Consider the following 21,699-nt stretch of genomic DNA (forward strand, 5'->3'; position numbering starts at 1 on the left):
AATTGGAGGGGTCTGCCTACAATCACAGGATCAGGGCCAGAAGTACAACCTTAGCTATGGAACAGCAGCTGCCACTCCATCAATACTATATTGATATCCAGTGAAGAATTTCCATTGAAAGGGTGAGATCTCTGTGGCATTTTGAATAGCTAGTATAGCATGTTGTAGCCTATAATCTCAAGAAGATATAAACTTGTTTATTCTTTCGTTCCTCTTTTTATGAATGCTAATGACATTTTCCTTCTACAGATTTCTCTTGAGCTCAGTAAATGGCATACTTACTATTTACATTGTATTTCTATATTTATAGACATTCACTTTATGACAACTTAAGAATTATCTCAAGAATGAAAATGTAATCACACTGACCTTAAAACTAATGTGTTGCTCGGAATTACTATTGGTAGGTTTTAAATATATTCACCTTGTTCTAGAAAATGGGCTTAAAGAAAATGCCATCCTCATTAGAGTTTTGTGGCCTGCAGGCTAGTAGAGAGAGATCCATGTGACAATTAATTTACACCAATTTAAGGTAAATAAAAAGACAGATTATAACTGGCTATCTTGTGTTGCAAAGTGACCCGAAAACACCCAAATGAGGTTATAACTAGAAAATTTGTTATTTCCCACCCTATTGAAAGTTTCCTTACCACAAAGTCTCTAATCTATTGTTTGTTCTGACAGGTGTTGTTTTCTGTTACCCTTTAAAACAATAGAATCATAGAAATGTAGGGCTGGAAGTAGTCCAGCCTCCTGTACTGAGGCAGGACCAAGTATACCATTCTGACAGGTGTTTATTTAGCCTCCTTTTAAAAACCTCCAATGATGGGGCTTCCATAACCTCCCTTAGACGCCTATTCCAGTACTTAATTGCCCTTATAGTTAGAAAGTTTTTCCTAATATCTAACCTAAATCTCCCTTGCTGCAGATTAAGCCCACTACTTCTTCTTGTACCTTCAGTGGATACAGAGAACAATTGGTAACCATCCTTTCTGTAACAGGACTTCACATGTCTGAACTCTGTTATCAGGTCCCCCCTCAGGCTTCTTTTCTCAGGACTAAACATGTCCAGTGTTTTTAACCCTTCCTCCTAGGTCAGGCTTCTAAAACTTTTATAATTTTTGTTGCTTTCCTCTAGACTCTCTCCAGTTTGTCCACAGTTTTCTTAAAGTGTGATGCCCAGAACTGGACACAGTACTCCAACTGCAACCTCACCAGTGCCAGGTAGAGGGGGACAATTAGACAATTATCTCCTGTGTCTTACATACAACATTTCTGTTAATATACCCCAGAATGATATTAGCCTTTTTTGTAGCTGCATCAGATTGTTGACTCATATGCAATTTGTGATTCACTATAATCCCCGAATGCTTTTCAGCAGTACTACTGACTAGCCAGTGATTCCTCATTTTGTGTTTGTACACTTGATTTTTCCTTACTAATTGTAGTACTTTGTCTTTACTGAATTTCGTCTTGTTGATTTCAGACCAATGCTCTAATTTGTTAAGGTCATTTTGAATTCTAATACTGTCCTCCAATGTGCTAGCAATCCCTCCCAGCCTGGTGTCATTTGCAAATTTTATAGGCATATTCTCTCCATTATCCAAGTGATTAATGAAAATATCAACTACTGGACCCAGGAAAGACCCAGGAGGGTTCTGACTAGATACATCCCCCCACTTTGACAGTGAACCATTGATAACTATTCTACGAGTACCATCTTTCAACCAGTTGTGCACCTATCTTATAGTAATTTCATCTCAACCACATTTCCTTCGTTCGCTCATGAGAATGTCTTGTGGCACTGTGTCAAAAGCCCTACTGAAATCATGTTATAGCATGTCTACTGCGTCTCACATATCCACTAGGCCAGTAACCCTATCAAAGAAAGAAATTAGTTTGGCTTGGCAGCATGCTTTGCTCTTGACAAATCTCCACCGAAAGCAACCCCTGCCCATGTCCCCTCCCCCGTCCCCAGAACCCAGGGCAGGGGGTGGGTCTGCTGCTCCCCCGTCTGTGCAGCTCTTATCATGGCCGGGCTGTGGCTCGGAGGGCCCCCCTCCAGCCAAACTCAGGTTGGGGAGAGCTGTGCGGGCCGCTGTGGTGAGCTGGCGTGGAGTTGTGGACCTTCCACCTGCCCTGGGCTGGGCAGGGAGCCTGGGGGCCAGGGACACGGGCTGGGGGCTGCTCTCAGCCCCCCCACACCGCAGGCAGGTGGAGGGTCCACGCGGCTCTCACAATTGCCCAGGCTCCCCACCAGGCTCCATGCTGGCCTGGCCGGGGGTGGAGGGGGGGTCCGCTCCTGGGAAAAGTGGACAGGCCAACCCCCCACCGGGTTCTGGCGCCACTGGAGCCAGCCAGTTCTCTGTGTCATGCTGGGGGCAGGAAGAGCAGCAGCTGCTAAGCAGAGCCGCTCCTCCAGGCTCCAGCCGCAGCTGCTGCTCTTCCTGCTACTGCAGGTCACTGGACTTTTAGCGTCCAGTCAGCTGTGCTGAGCAGACGCTGTCAGTTTCCCTTTTGGACCGGATGTTCCAGTCGAAAACCGGACACCTGGCAACTCTAGTACCAGCACAGGGGAAACTCTAGGAAGGATTGTGTCCCAAGGATCCTTTGGGATGTGTCAGGACTGTTTTGCAGGCCAGTGTGGATGAGGGTCGAGAGCAAGGCCCTGCCTTCTCCCAACCCGCTTCGGGGTGCTGTGTAAATATGGATGAAAAAGTCATTGCATTCCCCTAAGTGTAAGGACTGAGATTATATCGGGCCTTAAAGTGGGATGTGCAAAGTGGGGCTGGGGGCATCTTGCACTCCGCCGCTTTCTGCGCATCTGTACAACAGCCAGTCACAATCTGGCCCTGAGGGTATAAAAGTGTTTTGCAGTTTGGGGTGTTTGAACCTAGCAGTTACTCATGGTCCACTTTCAGAGAACTCTCTATAAAGACATTTTTGTGGCAGTAGAAGAGTACAGACTGAACTTTTTAGCTACAATTGCTCTATGCCTTTTTAATGCCAAGGGCAGTACAGGAAAAATGATTCTGTGAGATTACGATGCTATCTTCAACATCCCAGAAAAACTCTAAGATGCCTAATGGAAAAACTGTGAAGAATAAATGCTGGAGGTGTCTGGTCTGGCCACTGGGTGCCAGTCTTGTTCCATGTTAAGTGAATGCTACAGTCTTCACTAGTTAACAAAACATTTAAATAACCACAGATAGTGGAGTCAGACTGCCAGAATATTAATATTGTACCTGGAAATAAAAGCGGAAGGTCAGTGAAACAAGTCTACAGTGAAGAATGAAGGCAAATGTACTAAGAAAAATTGAAAGTATAAATCCTGACTAACAAACCTGAAAAATAAATGTAGTTAAACACATGAATAGGTAGGTTGTCAATCATAGCTCTTCTAGATTTTGGAAGCTTTCAAGTAAGTTAGGCCAAAATTTACATTTTGCTAAAAAGAAGCAGGAGGAGTGCTTACAAAACATAATTTAAATAGAAAGGATTTTATGACATTTTAAAATTTCAGTGCAAAGGTTGTTTTGTTTTGTTTTTAATTATAATGCAGTTTTAGAACCCCAAACTTATCAGCATTGTGCTAGTCATGAGAATCAGAAAGTGAAGTGCAAAAGATAAGCACGCAGTATAAATGATGAAAAGGTATTATTCAAGTTTTTATACACCAAGGTATTTTCCTCAGAAATACATGAGGTTTCTTTAAAGATATTGGACCAGCTTCCCAGCTAGTATAATGTTCTATTAAAGACAATGGACGTATGCTGATTTACACATCAGCTATGCTGATTTATTTTTTAAAATCTTGACAGCGTCTAACTCTTAAATAAAAACCCTTATCCTAAAATCCTTGAAAATATCACTGCACTGCTGTAGTTAACAATCTGGCCTTTTTAAGACAGATCCCAGTGCACTGTGACCCAAAAATTCAGCTAGGTGGTGATAAACTAACATAATTTTTGGTTTCAGAGTAGCAGCCGTGTTAGTCTGTATCCGCAAAAAGAAAAGGAGGACTTGTGGCACCTTGTTAGTCTCTAAGGTGCCACAAGTCCTCCTTTTCTTTTTAATATAATTCTGACTTTTCATCTGACAAAGCCTTGTCTGAAAACTTAAAACACACAGCTCTCCTTAAATTGGTTGCGGAGACGGCTAGTCAGCCTTGTAGGCTGGATAAACACTGTTCTAAATTGGTTTGAAAAATTGCATTTCAAGAATTGTTTGTTTATTATCTGTATTGTGGTAGCATGAAGGAGCCCAAGTCATGGACCAGAACCACATTGTGCTAGGGGCTGTACAGAGCAAAATGATGGTCCAAAGAGCTTACAATCAAAGTGTAGCACAAGAGACAACAGATGGATAGAGACAGATTGTGAAGCAAAAGGGAACAATGAGACATTATTGGTCAGCATGATAGACAGTGGTTTCCACCCACCAGAGGCTTTACAACATTATAAAAACACTTCATTCTGGGTTTTTTTCCTAAGAGACATTTCACTGAAGTCAACATAGTTTTGAAACAATTTGACAAATTGGCATTTTTGATTAAAAGTTTCTGACCACTACTCAGAGAAAATATGAGAGCCCTAGAAATTAAAGGTGGAAATTAGAGGTTTATTGGGAGTGAATACAGGGTTGGTCTATTCCTAAGGTCTATTCTGTAGTTTGTCTAGTCCTATTTGTAATAACTCAAGAAACCATGCTTCTGGCAATTCCTTATTAGGATATTTTCTCTTATTTTTTAGCCTAAAGTGTCCTTTTCTCAATTTCATTCATTTCCCCTCATTATATTTCTTGGATCATCGTAAGTTATTATTATTTATTATTTGTGTTACCATAGGACGTAGGAGTTCTATTTATGGACCCGATTGTGATAGGCACTGGACAAACACAAAACAAAAAGATGCACCCTATTCCAATCGAAGTATAACACAAGAGACAACAGACAGAGACAGACAGACAGGGCAGGAAAAGGAAGCAATGAGACAATCTTGGTCATCACGAAAGGCAGTGGTCTCAGCACACCAGCAGCCTAACTGTTGTCAAGTTTTTTGTAGGCATCACAGCAAAGTAGGTTTCAGGAGGAATTTGAAGGAGGAAGATGAGGTTGCTTCGATAATGAGGTAGCTTTTCAGATGTTTATGAGGAACTCCTACCTAGCACAAGGAGCAGCATGAAAGAAAGCACTGAGGCTCTTGTTTGAAAATTTAACAAGTGGAAGCTAGGAAAATGATCTTTGCAGCCACTTTCCGAATGGATATGAGTGAGGCAAGATCAAATTTGTCCAGTCCAACTGAAAGTCTATGGCACCTAGGCTTCTAAGTGAAATAAGCTCTTTTGAAAATGGGATGTAGGCCCATATCCTCAAATGTATTTGGGTGCCTAATTCCTATTGATTTCAATAGGAGATGGGGACCGAAATACCTTTGAGGATCTGGGCCTTGGGCACTTTTGAAAATTTTACCCTTTGTACTCTCATGTACTGAGGACAACTCCTGTAATAAATATTACAAATATTAATATGACTCAGCTGATAACAGTCCAATAAAGAGTTACCAGCAGGTCTTGTTTCATAGTCAAATATATTTAATAGGAATGCAAATAAACTAAAGTTGCATGGAGTCTCAATTGTTGATCACTTCCTAAGTTAAAACCATTTTGCAAAAATGTAAAGGTAGTCTGCAAACACTTCAGATACAGCTTCCCTATGGAAACAATCTTTTTCCTATTCCTCCAGGTAAAGGAACATGCTCTTGTTTTGTATTTTAGCATTGTTCCAGGTGGTAGTATGATTACATAATTTTTATTAAAAAATTGATCAGTTTGGTCTCCCTTATCCAAACTTCCTTATTATACTTTAATATTAGGATACTGAACCTTTTAATTGGCATGACTATGCAGGATTGAACTGGCAAAGATGCCATTTCTAGAGCTTCTAAATCGATCCAAGTAAGAAGTGGCTCAGTAGGTAAAAGAAAAAGAGGCAGTTGTGAAAAATATGTTGCAATATAATATAATTCTCTATTTGGAAACCTTATGTCACCTTTTGTTTTTATGAGCAGCTAATTTTTCTGTTTTAATTCTTGATCTTTTCCCTTACCATAAAAGGATTTGAATCATGTTCTGAATCCTTTTAAAGTGACTGGGTGGAATTTTAAGTGGCAGCATACTAAAAATTAATTTATCTGTGGAACTACTATCATTTTGATGGTTCGGGTTCAACCCTACAATGAGAGCATCAATTAGCTCCAGTTCATGAAGCAAGCTTTCAGTAACTGGATTCCCAGATTGATAATGTCTCATAGCACAGTTTCCAATCCTCTGTTGAACAATTTGCCCAAGTGCTTCATGACTTTGGCAGCCGATGAGGGCAGATTTGAACAAGGGAAGTACTTCACTTTTTTTTGGAAATTTACTTTATACACAGAGAATCTGGAAAATTAATTGATCACTTTTCTCAGATGAGCCTTGGATTTCTCTGTGCAAACTAACACCAGTTGAGAGACATAAGATATCATATGCATAGTAAAGTGCCTTATGTTCACGCATCCCATTGCAACTGCCGTTTTCTGATTTCTTCTTGAAGTAAAATATGCTAAAAATGCCCCATTAATTGTATAGAAAATAGTGAGTGGAATGAGGAAGGATGAATTTACTGATGTAAATAACAGTATCACAGATACAGCATTAAATATATTTTCAAGGCAGGACAATAACCAAAAACCATCAGATGACAGTTGTACACTCACTAGCCTGGATTTCTACACAGCCAATAACAGAGGTGATAAAGAATCAGGATGAAGACCTCAAACCTGGTTCAGATAGGATTTATCTTAAGCTGTTAAAGGAGACTAGACAAGAGATGAACAGATCTATGTCTGTAATCTTAGAAAATTCTTTAAGTATGAGTGAGGTAAGAGAAGTCTGAAAGCAAGGAAATGCACTGCAGTATCAAGAGTCATAAAGGGGATAAGTGCATCCCAGGAAACGGAAGCAGAACATTATTTATTTACTTAACTCTATTCTTTGCCATTGTATATTCTCTACATGAAATATTTAAAAAGAGTCTTTCATCCTGTTGAAAACTCTCTGATATACCATACATAAAAATTAAACCTCAGCTATTCTGATAGTGCTGTGCTCTGAAGCACAGGGTCCTGCTACCATTTAAGCCACTGAACATTTTACTATGCCCTTTGCTGGAAGTAGGAGCAGGCGCCAAGTCTCGTTCCTGTTCTCTCATTAGGGTAAAGAGTGCCAGGACAAAAATCCGTGCTCAGGTGTTTGGATAATATTGCTTATTAAAGACTTTTTTAAAAGCCCTGTTCTTTCTTTTCCCATCTCAGTTGTTCATTTTTAACCCACTTTGTAATATTCTAAATCTATTAGTCTCTCATCTTATTAAACTCATAATCTCACTTAGAATTCAGCCCATTTTAACTATTAAATAGAGCTTGTTTGATGTCAATAAAAGTTCTGTGTATTTCTCTCAGTTACTTTACTGAAGAAATGTATTGTATGTTACAGCATCTACTTGGCATGTAGGCATTTTCTCATATATGTACATCTGTTGATTAGGAATCCAAAATATTTGCCATTAAAAACATCTTAGCCTCTGGGCTAAGAATAGATTAGGTGAATGGTAATATAGTTTCCAAAAACGGCTAAAATTGGTGAGATGTTTAAGGGGCAGATTCTGGCTGACTCTGCCTAGGTGCTCAGGCAGAGGAGGAGCGTCACAGACCCACCCTTACACCTCTGGAAAGCAGAGTCAGAAATAGAACCCAGATGTAGAGCTGAGCCAATGATGGATTTTTTGGTTTTTTTGGCAATTTAGAAAAGCAAAAATAATCATTTTGGGTCAAACAAAATGATTTGATTTGCCTAAATAGAAATGTTTTGTTTCAGTTTTGATCATTTTTTTAAATGGTTTTGAAATAAAATTAAAGGAAGGTTTGAAATGTAACATCATATCAAACCACAAGGGCAAAATGTTTCATTTCAAAAATGTCAAAATTAAGCATTTCATTTTTTTTCTGATTTTGTTTTTTTTCTAATAGAAACAATTAGGCAAAATCCACATAATTTATGAAATATTTCAATGTCACTGAATTTGCATTTTTCACCCCCCCAAAAGTTTTATCTGAAAAACATTGCCCTGATTTACCCAGGAATCCTAACTCCCAGTGTCCTATTCTAACCACAGCAAAAGAGTCTCTTGTTTGTGCATCACTTTCTGTGAGCTACCTAGGGCAGTGATCTAGCATAGCACTTAGGCAGATGCTTAACTTTAAGCATGTGACTAGTCCCATTGAAGTCAAGAGGCCATACTGACCATTGAAGTCAAGGGGACTACTCAGATGCTTAAGTGCTTTGCTGGATCGGGGCCTAGAGCAGTAACTTTGAATTCTGTATGTTTTTGTGTCCTTCCCCAAAGAAACATCTCACTGCTTGTGGGCTGCATTATTAATTGTTACATGTAGGTATAGCAATAAGACAACCAGCATGTACCAAAGCACTAAAATATTCATTATAGACAAATGTGACCACTCCAGTCATTTAACCTGAATTCAACTTTTCTCTTATTAAAAAAGGTTAGTTAGTAGTAAAAAAGTTGTTTGATATTTGTAAAATATCGCTTGTGCTCATGTTGATTAATGGTACCAAATTTTACTGTCCTCACTTGGACAAAACTCCAATTAAGTTCATTGACTAAGCTCTTATGCACTGATCCTGCATAATGCAGAGCGCCTTCAATTCCTTTGGACTTCCTGGACGTTCCATTAGCTCAGCACCTCTCAGAATTAGACCATTTGTTCATAAACTGGTTTCGGTTCCTTGCGTGAAAAATTATTCATAAGTAGAATGTGTTAAACTGTTATAATGTATTTACGGTAATATATATAGATGCTCTATTTTTATGTGATTACACTCCGCCAGCCATACCATGGATATGTCATCTTTTGTAATGATTATCATACCTACCATAAAAAATAGTAATAGTACAGTCCTTTAGAAGAAATGGCATACTGGATTGTGTAAACTTTCAAAGGCCAATCCAGACGGATCTAGTTATTTTGCACATAGTTTATGTTCAAAAGACTCCATGTGTTGACCAATAATATCACAGCGTATATTTTGCTTTGTTTCATCCTTTGCTAGTATGTTCAGAGTTGTCAAATTGTGCATCTTAACTATCATCCTCTTGTCTGCTGAGTAAGAAATCTTTAAAAAAGGATCTTAAAGGGCTAGCAGTGCATTCGTATACATTCTACATAGCCTTCTGAATTCTTCACTGCTACGTGAACTCAGAAAATTGTATGGCTAGTTTATTCAAATTAATGTGCAATGGTGGTTGTTCAGTGTAGACATTTTTACATAAATGTAACATAGTCTTATAGTAATGTATAATTAATGAGTGTTCCCTGTTGCAGGACTGATCAGGTGTCAATGACCTTTTTAATCTGAAGTTTCTCTTTTTTTATCTTAACCAGTTTTTAAGATGCATGAGTAAGTATTGTGCTCATGCTAATGGGCATTGGCTTCAGTCAGACACAGTGCAGGCAGGGGTTTTGTGCAACTTCTCATACATGTTCAAGCCAAATGTACTTCAATTTTGATCCACAATTCTTTTGGGTTCCCCTTGAACTGGGAATGCCCACCATGCAACTCACATGGTGGTTTTGTGAGATGCTCAAAAAGGAACTAGTATGAGACCATTAAACTCATATTTGATTTGTCAACAAAGACAGAATGTGTAAAAAAGTTTTTTTTTTTAATAAGAATAAATATTTGTGAACAGATATTCACGTCAAAAACTAAATGGCTTTTTGGGATGTGTTGTAACTGCCATCCACATACACCAATGATGGCTAAAAGATGTTTATTTATGTGATGACAGGGGAAAATGTACTGGATGTTGTATTTCCTTGATCCTTTTCTGTGCCACAGTCTACAAAGGTATTAGGCCAACATTTTCAAACTTAGGTGCCTAAGTTGAAGGTACTCAACCACCTCTGAAAATCAGATCACTTAAAGTATCTAAATATGGTTCTAGCTGTATAACTTTAGGCATCCAAGTTTTCTGATTTTGGCCTTTAATATTAAAGAATAAAATTCTAGAAAAGCAGTCATGAAGGACTAGAGATGGTCCTCTGATCTAATAAAAGTATAATTTGGATCAGAGTTCAGATCCCAACCCTGAGCCCTATCTCTACAGCAACCCCCTATGACTATAAGGATATGTCTAAACTTTGAGCTAGAGATGTGTGTTCCAGCCTGGGGAGACATATCTGTGTTAGATCTTGCCAGAATTCCTTCCCCACTCTGAACTCGGGTACAGATGTGGGGACCCACATGAAAGACCCCCTAAGCTTATTCTTACCAGCTTAGGTTAAAAACTTCCCCAAGGTACAAACTTTGCCTTGTCCTTGAACAGTATGCTGCCACCACCAAGCATGTTAAACAAAGAACAGGGAAAGAGACCACTTGGAGACGTCTTCCCCCCAAATCTCTCCCCCCTCCCCAAGCCCTACACACCCCCTTTCCTGGGGAGGCTTGAAAATAATATCCTAACCAATTTGTTACAAAATCATCAAAGACCCAAACCCCTGGATCTTGGAACAATGGAAAAATCAGTCAGGTTCTTAAAAGAAGGATTTTATTAAAAAAAAAAAAAGGAAGGTAAAAATCATCTCTGTAAAATAAGGATGGAAAATACTTTACAGGGTATTCAGATTCAAAACACAGAAGACCCCCTCTGGGCAAAACCTTAAAGTTACAGAAAACAGGAATAAACCTCCCTCTTAACACAGGGAAAATTCACATAAAACAAAAGAAACTAATCCGCCTTGCCTGGCTTACCTATACTGGTTGCAATATTGGAGACTTGGATAAAATGGATTTCTGTCTGGCCTCTCTCAGTCCCAAGAGAGATCAACCACGTAAACAAAAAGCACAAACACAACCCTTCTCCCCCCTCACAAGATTTGAAAGTATCTTGTCTCCTTATTGGTCCTTTGGGTCAGGTGCCAGCCAGGTTAGCTGGCTTCTTAACCCTTTACAGGTAACAGGATGTTGCCTCTGGCCAGGAGGGATTTTATAGCACTGTATACAGAAAGGTGTATTTCCCTTCCCTTTATAACAGCTCTGCTCAAGCTAAAACAGTAAGAGTATAGTTGCAGTTGCGTGAGCAGCGAGATGGGCTAACCGTCAGAATATGTACCTATGTGAGATGCTAGGCACATACTCATGGTGGCTGGCCCCTCCCGCCACTCATGCTGTCAGAGCTACACTCTATTTTTAGCATGCTCTATTTTTAGTCATGCCTCCTTGCCCTTGGACCTGCTCCCAGTGGAAGGAGCATTCAAAAGGGAGAAGCTCAGCTCAACGTGGGCTGACTGTGGGCGAGAGTGGTTGTGTGTAAAAGCCTCCTTCCAGGAAGACGCTGGGACTCCAAGCTGTTGGGGCCTACCTGAACCGCAGGAAGTCAGTTGATTACAGGAACCAAAGGGGATGACTTGCTGTTACCAGTGGAGGAGCTGCCGGAGACAGAGCAGAGGGAGCACAAGAGGGAACCCGTGTGTAACTCTGGAGGGACGGGGATGAGGGTAGGAAGCGACCCAGGGAACGTGCTTGGGGGTATTTGGACTTGAACCCTGTGTCAGGACATCTGGTTTTGAAGGGCGCTGGCTCAGAACCTGGTGGAATAGAGTGGGCCTGGGTTCCCCTACCCTCACCACTCTTGCCACTGGGTGATATTGCCGTTAGGTGAAGCGGCCTCTTGGAGATACTGCCACTAGGCAAAGCGGCACCTGGAATCCCCACTGTTGGGCAGTATATCCCAGAGCATCATTACTGGACAGCGCTGTTGTCTTGGTACCCCTAATCAGTACCCCCTCAACAGTATCAGATAGCATATTTATAAACCTTTTGAAGAGTTTGTCTTCACTAGGAAAACAATTGTATTTTCAAAACATGTCAACTAACCTGTGTTAGTTATCATGTATTAAAACCATAGCGTAGACAAGGCAATTTGCATTTTAACTTGTGTCAAAATACAGCTCTGGTTGGTTCTTACCAGTTAACTCATGTTAAAATACAAATTTCCTGCCTCTATTAGGGTTTTAATGTAAGTTAATTAACATGTTAGTTCACATATTTCGAAAACACCGTTTTCCCTAATGTGGACACAGCCTTACTCATGGAGAACATTTCTCAACCCCCCTGTTTTGACTCTGAAGATTCAGAACTGCAGAATTTCTAGAGCAGAGAAATGATAAGGGTCACCATAAGTTACAAATAGCAGTATCCAGCTGTTGTTCTTCCATTTGCCTCAATGGGCCTAAACTCATCTAATTTTCAAAACAAAGCAGGGTTAGATCTAATAAGTACTTGGCTGGGTGACAGTCTGAGAATGCTATGCTTTCTAGGCGTGTTGCTTTTTTGTGACAACATGCTGTAACCTCTTCAGATCTCATGAGCAAAGCAAGTTTGTGTATGGCCTGTATCTGGGTGAGATGCTTCCAAAGGGAGAATAAAAGTCGGTGGACTGCACACATCTGCTATGCACAAGAGTGCGGCTGCTAGTCATCTCCTACAACACTGCTTTTGGCAGTTATGGTTTCACTTCTCTTCTCATCACTTTGTTTTTCATATTCACATTCAAGTAATTTCCCCTAACAAAACTCCAATGCACGGTTGAGAATAGCAACTCAAATGTCAGGTAACAGTCATTTAAAACTATCCCCTTTCCAGGAGAGCTCTCTTTGTATAAACTTCGATAAATTCTCCTGCTAATCTGGACTATCCAAACCTTTTGAAAGTCCCATTCTTTTTTGTAGTTTACAATATTTGGTTTTGCCCAAATACAGCACTTTATCATACCAGAATGAAAGATGGAGGGGATCCCTTATAATTATACAGTATATATAATCTGATGGAATGCAGTAAATTTGGCAGACCCTGTTTCATCTTTTCATGTAAAACAGGGCAATTTTCACTAGACAGTTTCCATTGCACTTTTGGGGAAAAAATCCCAGAGCATGTAAAATCGTATATTCTAAATTATACTTGTTGGCGAATACAAGTGTACAATTTAAATTCTTACAGTAAATCTGTTGGTAATGTTAATTTTATTGTAAAGTCCAAATAATTAATCTGTAGGTATGGGCATGTGATTAGTTGGTTGACTGTCACATTAGTACAGTATGAGATGAGGCTGTGCTGTTTTAACTATATTTTATTTACTAATATTTTTCTCTACAGTCGTGAACACTTCCCAGTGAAGAAGCTGAATGGACAAATTCATGAAGACATCTTTCATTTTCCCTGACAGCAGATGTTTTCATACATAAACACAATAATAGAGTAATTACATGTACGTTCACATTATCATAGCTGCTGTGTGCTCAGTGCTACTCAAAAACAAGGCACTAAGCCAAATCTTCCTAGTTTCCATTTTGATTTAAATTATATTAATAATAAAGGGATTTTCATTCAACCTAAATGCAGTTTCATTCAAGTCTAACAAACCTCCCCACTTATTGTTATTCTTTTCTTTTTATTCTAGGTCACTCAGCCCAGATATAAGTGAAATTCTCCTCTGGTGGTGATAACAGTGATGCTACTAAATGAACTACTGTATAACAAGGGCTCTAAATGCATCTCCTGTAGCATACCACAGTGATTTGCAAAAGTGGGAATAAATCAAAGCAGTGAAGAGATGCCATGTTGAGCCAGAAGCTAAATGTTACATCTTGTTGCATGAGGTAAGGGAGAACAGATCCTGTTTTTCTGGCAGCACAATATCGTTGTGCTTGATACCTCAGATTCAGCCCCATTAAAACAATCATTCAGAATCTACGGGAGATTGCCACCTCTTTCTTTCATGCAATGGCAGCTGGTATTGGTGCTTACACATATTCCTCATTCCCTTCAAGATTTTCAACACACAAAAAAGAAGCTTAATTTATATTTAAAAAATAAGTGTCAGCTTACCCTGAGGCTCATCACTGGCACCCGGGGAAAAAAGAAAAAAAAAAAAAGATAAATGCTTCTAGGTGAACTGGCAGAGATGCTAATTCTCCACTCACTTTACCGCTACACTATATGCACCACATTAATCATTTCACAGACATTTCAGAAAACTTGCACAATTTTCAAATAAAGATGCATCGTCTTCAACTCAATAATAATAGAACTATATCTTGTAGCGCCAGCTTAGTTCATACAAACTGCATCCCCAAACAGATTTATAAAATATTCCTATAGACCTCTGGGATGTAATTTTTATCCTTATGTGGTTGTTTGTCTATATAGTTTTGTCTTCTCCAGTGAATATTTTTCCATGTGTTTGTACATACATAATATTGCCATTTGTCTTATTCAACTGCTAACACACTTGGGATGTTTTCTGCTTCACAGTTTTATTGTATGGATGGGTAAATGCATTATATGATCCTTATGAACTGTGTTTTACACCTCAGTACAGATCTAATATATTTTTGCTTTTGTTTTTTTAATATAGAGCAGAGCTGCATCTTCCACTAACTTATGTAAATTCTGTGGGGGTTTCATGTTTTTAGTTTTAAATTATAAAGACACTTGAGCCCAGATCCTCAACTATATTTAGACCCCTAACTTCCACTGATTTCATTGAAAAAGGATACAGTACAATGACATCAATTATAACATTTCAAAAATACGGTTTAAAAACTTTCCTTGTTATAGTGAAACTGAACACCCCTTGGATCAGCTGATGAGTACAAGTTGCACCTCTTTTGAAGGATCTTGGCAAGAGCTTTGGGTCCACAGAAGAATACACCGATGCTCTTGCTGCAGCAACAAAAAGATAACAGAACAAAACAAATAAACCACATATTTTGACAATCCTCAGTTTTGTTTAAATCTTTTAAAATGGCCTTTTGACAAATGCATTTTAAAAGTTATGCCCGTGTTCATTTCACAAAGTATTTTTTTATAACCATCTTTATTTTAAATTCTTCTTTAGTGTTTATTACATTTTATTACAGTGTTCAACTGGATTGCTATAACTGGGGTTGCAAAAAACATTTTTTATGATAACTCTGTTTTCACACTATCATAGTTTTACAAAAAAATACCTACTCCATGGGCTAAAATTTTCCATTCTTTGTCTCTAAGTGGAAGTAATTTTAAAAAATGCAAAAAATCCCTACAGTTATTTTTGAGTTCTATGAAGATGAAAAAAAAATACATATTTCTGCCCACAGACATAATTTAAAAGTGGCTGAATTTTGAAACTTGACATGTAAGAGGTCCTCATAGAAGAATAAGTCCATGCCCAAGTTTGCAAATATCTAAGCAATGATGTTACAAACAATAGAAAAATAGCTATTTTCTGCACAGTCAAATATATCGTTTGAGGGTTTGCTTTTAAAAAGACACTGTGCACATATCCATTAAATATATAAAGTACACACTCATTAGCTGTGCACCTACTGGAGAAAATTTTCAGAATTTGTGCCATTAGAGCAGGAAGCTAAATCTGCAGCAATGAGGTGCAACTGATGTTTGCTCCCAATAAGCTTTGACAAAGGAAAGTGCAAAGGAGGTTCAAGTGAATTCTAACTACAAAACCAATGTTGCAGAAGTGTTAATACCAAGAACATGTGCCCACCACTGAATTTCCAAAGCACACCTGTGCTTAAGTGGGAACTGGAGCTCCAAAATGTTTGCACCAGCAATTGTACCTATAAGAGCTTGGAATTGCTAAGAATCTGATTTGCTGCTGCTATCCCAATCTCTAGCTGGACAGTTATAGCTGTGTACTCTCTAGCAGGTGTGAATGGTGGATTCATGGTATAGTACAGCAGTTCTCAAACTGTGGGTCGGGACCTCAAAGTGGGTCGCAATCCCATTCGCCAGGGCTGACTTAGACTTGCTGGGGCCCAGGGCCAAAGCCTAAGCCCCACCACCCAAGGCTGAAGCCGGAGAGTTTCAGCCCTGCATGTTGCAACTCAGGTTACAGGCCCCCTGCCTAAGGCTGAAGCCCTTGAGCTTCAGCTTTGCCCCCCACCCCGTGCCTGAGTTAGTGATGCTCAGGCAGGCTCAGGCTTCGGTTCCCCGTCCTGGGGTCATGCAGTAGTTTTTATTGTCAGAAGAGGGTCATGGTACAATGAAGTTTGAGAACCCCTGGTGTAGTAGATACACCAAAGAGACGCTGTGCATTGCAGAGAAAGGAGCCCATGTGGACCTATACGAGGGATGTAGACCCTAGTCAGGAACAGCCCCAGTCATTTTGCTGCCCGGGGCAGAAAACATTTTTGGCGCCCAACCTCCCCTAACAGGTAAAGAAAACCTAAAACACAGTTGGCCAATCAGTTGGGAAGGGGGAGCCTAGCAGTCCAGTGTCCCCTGGAAGTTGTTATAGCGTCCCTGGAAGCTGGTGCCCAGGGCGATGGCCCTGTTTGCCTGCCCCTAGAATCCACCCTGAGTCTGGTTACGTCATGAAATCCAGCTGCCCCTTTACCCACACACAGCAAAACCATGCCAATTCCTCTGCATCCTGAACCATCTGCACGTGCAGAGGGCATGGAGGAGGGACAGTTTTTGCCCAATACAGTTCCAGTAAAATGTTTCTCTCATACACTTTTTCCTTTAAAGTGTTCACATTTGATCTTAAACGTATAAACTGAGGCTCACAAGCAAATTCATAGATTCATAGGGACCATTGTAATCATCTAGTCTGACCTCCTAAATAGCACAAGCCATAGAACTTCCCCACAATAATTCCTTTTGAACTACAGCATATCTTTTACAAAGAGATCCAACCTTGATTTTAAAATTGCCAGCGATGGAGAATCCACCATGACAGCTTGGTAAATTGCTCCAATAGTTATTTACATTCACTTTTTAAAATGTACACCTTATTTCCAGTGTGAATTTGTCTAGCTCCAACTTCCAGCCACTGGATCATGTTATACTTTATCTGCTAGACTGAAGAGTCCATTATCAAATATTTGTTCCCCTGGTAGATACTTACAGACTATGATCAAGTCACCCCTTAACCTTCTCTTTGTTAAGCTAAATAGATTGAGCTCTGTGAATCTATCACCATAATGTACTTTTCCAAATCTTTAATCATTCCCATTTTCTCTGAACCTTCTCCAATTTATCAACATCCTCTGGAACTGCGGACACCAGAACTGGACAGAGTATACCAGCAGTGGTCATACTAGTGCCAAATGCGAAGTTAAAATATTTTTATTTATTCCTATCCAAGATTCCTCTCTTTATGCATGCAAGGATCACATTAGCCTTTTTGGCCACAGCGTTGCAATGGGAGCTCATGTTCAGCTGACCATCCACCACGACCCCGAAATATTTTTCGGAGTCACTACTTCCCAGGACAGAGTCCCCCATCGTGTAAGTGTGGTCTACATTCATTTTTCCTACCTGTATATATTTACAGTTATTATTATTACATATTATTTGTTTGCTCCCAGCTTACCAACAAGCGATATTGCTCAGTACCCATGACCTGTCCTCAATTATTTACCATTCCCCCAATTTTTTCATCCTCTGCATACTTATCAGGAATGATTTTATGTTTTCTTCCAGATCATTGATAAAAACGTTAAATAGCACAGGGACAAGAAATGATCCCTGCAAGACCCCACTAGAAACTCCTGCTTGATGATGATTCCCCATTTACAATTACATTTTGAGACCTATCAGTTAGCAAGCTTTCAATCCATTTAATGTGTGCCATTTTAATTTTAGATCATTCGAGTTTTTTAATCCAAATGTTGTGTGATAGCAAGTCAAATGCCTTATAGAAGTCTGTTACATCAACACTATTAACTTTCAAAGTAGCAGCCGTGTTAGTCTGTATTCGCAAAAAGAAAAGAAGTACTTGTGGCACCTTAGAGACTAACAAATTTGTTTGAGCATAAGCTTTCGTGAGCTACGGCTCACTTCATCGGATGCATTCAGTGGAAAATACAGTGGGCAGATTTATATACATAGAGAACATGAAACAATGGGTGTTACCATACACACTGTAACGAGAGTGATCACTTAAGGTGAGATATTACCAGCAGGAGAGCGGGGGGGGTGGGGAGGGAAATAAACCTTTTGTAGTGATAATCAAGGTGGGCCATTTCCAGCAGTTGACAAGAACATCTGAGGAATGGTGGGAGGTGGAATAAACATGGGGAAACTTCTGCCGACATGCACGGGCTGAAATTGTGGGAAAGCAGCATCACTTGCCCCATAACCTCAGCCGTGCAGAACACAATGCCATCCACAGCCTCAGAAACAACTGACACCATAATCAAAAAGGCTGACAAAGGAGGTGCTGTCATCATCATGAATAGGTTGGAATATGAACAAGAGGCTGCTAGGCAGCTCTCCAATACCACTTTCTACAAGCCATTACCCTCTGATCCCACTGAGGGTTACCAAAAGAAACTACAGCATTTGCTCAAGAAACTCCCTGAAAAAGCACAAGAACAAATCCGCACAGTCACACCCCTGGAACCCCGACCTGGGGTATTCTATCTGCTATCCAAGATCCATAAACCTGGAAATCCTGGACACCCCATCATCTCAGGCATTGGCACCCTGACAGCAGGATTGTCTGGCTATGTAGACTCCCTCCTCAGGCCCTACGCTACCAGCACTCCCAGCTATCTTTGAGACACCACTGGCTTCCTGAGGAAACTACAAGCCATCGGTGATCTTCCTGAAAACACCATCCTGGCCACTGTGGACGTAGAAGCCCCCTACATCAACATTCCACACGAAGATGGACTACAAGCCATCAGGAACAGTATCCCCGATAATGTCATGGCAAACCTGGTGGCTGAACTTTGTGACTTTGTCCTCACACATAACTATTTCACATTTGGGGACAATGTATACCTTCAAATCAGCGGCACTACTATGGGTACCCGCATGGCCCCACAGTATGCCAACATTTTTATGGCTGACTTAGAACAACGCTTCCTCACCTCTCGTCTCCTAATGCCCCTACTCTACTTGCATTACACTGATGACATCTTCATCATCTGGACCCATGTAAAAGAAGCCCTTGAGGAATTCCACCATGATTTCAACAATTTCTGTCCCACCATCAACCTCAGCCTGGACCAGTCCACAGAAGAGTTCCACTTCCTGGACACTACGGTGCTAATAAGCGATGGTCACATAAACACCACCCTATACCGGAAACCTACTGACCGCTATTCCTACCTACATGCCTCCAGCTTTCATCCAGACCACACCACACGATCCATTGTCTACAGCCAAGCTCTACGATACAACCACATTTGCTCCAACCCCTCAGACAGAGACAAACACCTACAAGATCTCTATCAAGCATTCTTACAACTACAATACCCACCTGCTGAAGTGAAGAAACAGATTGACAGAGCCAGAAGAGTACCCACAAGTCACCTATTACAGGACAGGCCCAACAAAGAAAATAACAGACCGCCACTAGCCATCACCTTCAGCCCCCAAGTAAAACCTCTCTAACGCATCATCAAGGATCTACAACCTATCCTGAAGGACAACCCATCACTCTCACAGATCTTGGGAGACAGGCCAGTCCTTGCTTACAGACAGCCCCCCAACCTGAAGCAAATACTCACCAGCAACCACACACCACACAACAGAACCACTAACCCGGGAACCTATCCTTGCAACAAAGCCTGTTGCCAACTGTGCCCACATAGCTATTCAGGGGACACCATCATAGGGCCTAATCATATCAGCCACACTATCAGAGGCTCATTCACCTGCACATCCACCAATTTGATATATGCTATCATGTGTCAGCAATGCCCCTCTGCCATGTACATTGGTCAAACTGGACAGTCTCTACGTAAAAGAATAAATGGACACAAATCAGATGTCAAGAATTATAACATTGAAAAACCAGTTATGATCTGTTTGGTCACTCGATTACAGACCTAAAAGTTGCAATTCTTCAACAAAAAAAACTTCAACATCAGACTCCAGCGAGAGACTGCTGAATTGGAATTAATTTGCAGACTGGATAGAATTAACTTAGGCTTGAATAGAGACTGGGAGTGGATGGTCATTACACAAAGTAAAACTATTTCCCCATGTTTATTCCACTCCCCACCGTTCCTCAGATGTTCTTGTCAACTGCTGGAAATGGCTCACCTTGATTATAACTACAAAAGGTTTCTCCTCCCACCCCCGCTCTCCTGCTGGTAATATCTCACCTTAAGTGAAAAGAAAAGGAGTACTTGTGGCACCTTAGAGACTAACCAATTTATTTGAGCATGAGCTTTCGTGAGCTACAGCTCACTTCATCGGATGCATACCGTGGAAACTGCAGCAGATATTATATACACACAGAGATCATGAAACAATACCTCCTCCCACCCCACGGTATGCATCCGATGAAGTGAGCTGTAGCTCACGAAAGCTCATGCTCAAATAAATTGGTTAGTCTCTAAGGTGCCACAAGTACTCCTTTTCTTTTTGCGAATACAGACTAACACGGCTGTTACTCTGAAACCTGTCAGTATGCAAGGCACTGCATTTAGCCGTATGGAGTGGAAATCTATCAACTGCATGAAAAAACTTGTACAGATACAGACAGACATCATCTTCCTTTCCAAATGCAAACAGATGGACATCGAACCAAAAGGACTGAAGGTAAAAAATCCATTACAATCTACATACCACACAGACTATACTGACAGCTTGTGCCACACGCTCTCAAAGAAACTGCGGAATCACCTGATCAACATCCTCTACAGCAAACAGGGAAAGATTAAGAATGAGCTCTCAAAAATGGATACTCTCATAAAAAAACAACCTTCCACACAAACTTCCTCATGGCTGGATTTTACTAAAACTAGACAAGCCATTTACAACGCACACTTTGCTTCTCTACAAAAGAAAAAGGACACTAAACTTTCTAAACTACTACATGCTACAAGGGGCCACAGCAATGGTTCCCTCAACCCACCTAGCAATATTGTTAACCTATCCAACTATACTCTCAGCCCAGCACAAGCAGCTGTCCTATCTCGGGGCCTCTCCTTCTGCCCCTCCACCCCCACGAACATGATACAGTTCTGTGGTGACCTAGAATCCTATTTTCGACGTCTCCGACTCAAGGAATATTTCCAAAATACCTCTGAACAATATACTAATCCACAGAGGCCTCCCTACCAACACTACAAAAAGAAGGATTCTAGGTGGACTCCTCCTGAAGGTCGAAACAGCAGACTGGACTTCTACATAGAGTGCTTCCGCCGACGTGCACGGGCTGAAATTGTGGAAAAGCAGCATCACTTGCCCCATAACCTCAGCCATGCGGAACGCAATGCCATCCACAGCCTCAGAAACAACTCTGACATCATAATCAAAAAGACTGACAAAGGAGGTGCCGTTGTCATCATGAATAGGTCGGAATATGAACCAGCTCTCCAACACCACTTTCTACAAGCCATTACCCTATGATCCCACTGAGAGTTACCAAAAGCAACTACAGCATTTGCTCAAGAAACTTCCTGAAAAAGCACAAGATCAAATCCGCACAGACACACCCCTGGAACCCCGACCTGGGATATTCTATCTATTACCCAAGATCCATAAACCTGGAAATCCTGGGTGCCCCATCATCTCAGGCATTGGCACCCTGACAGCAGGATTGTCTGGCTATGT

At 40.6% G+C, this 21,699-nt stretch overlaps 1 protein-coding gene across 1 annotated transcript in view; it reads right to left on the minus strand.

Moving 5' to 3' along the window:
- Positions 1 to 14,714: 14,714 nt before the first annotated feature.
- The window catches only part of NOX3 (NADPH oxidase 3), a 62,675-nt gene continuing 55,690 nt past the window's right edge, over positions 14,715 to 21,699 (minus strand). Inside the window, exon 13 of the mRNA XM_077811802.1 lies at positions 14,715 to 14,841. Coding sequence (XP_077667928.1) covers positions 14,715 to 14,841 — 127 coding nt within the window. The remainder of the gene's footprint in view (positions 14,842 to 21,699) is intronic.

This window comes from Eretmochelys imbricata, chromosome 3 (assembly GCF_965152235.1).
Source record: "Eretmochelys imbricata isolate rEreImb1 chromosome 3, rEreImb1.hap1, whole genome shotgun sequence".
Taxonomy (NCBI): Eukaryota; Metazoa; Chordata; order Testudines; family Cheloniidae; genus Eretmochelys; species Eretmochelys imbricata.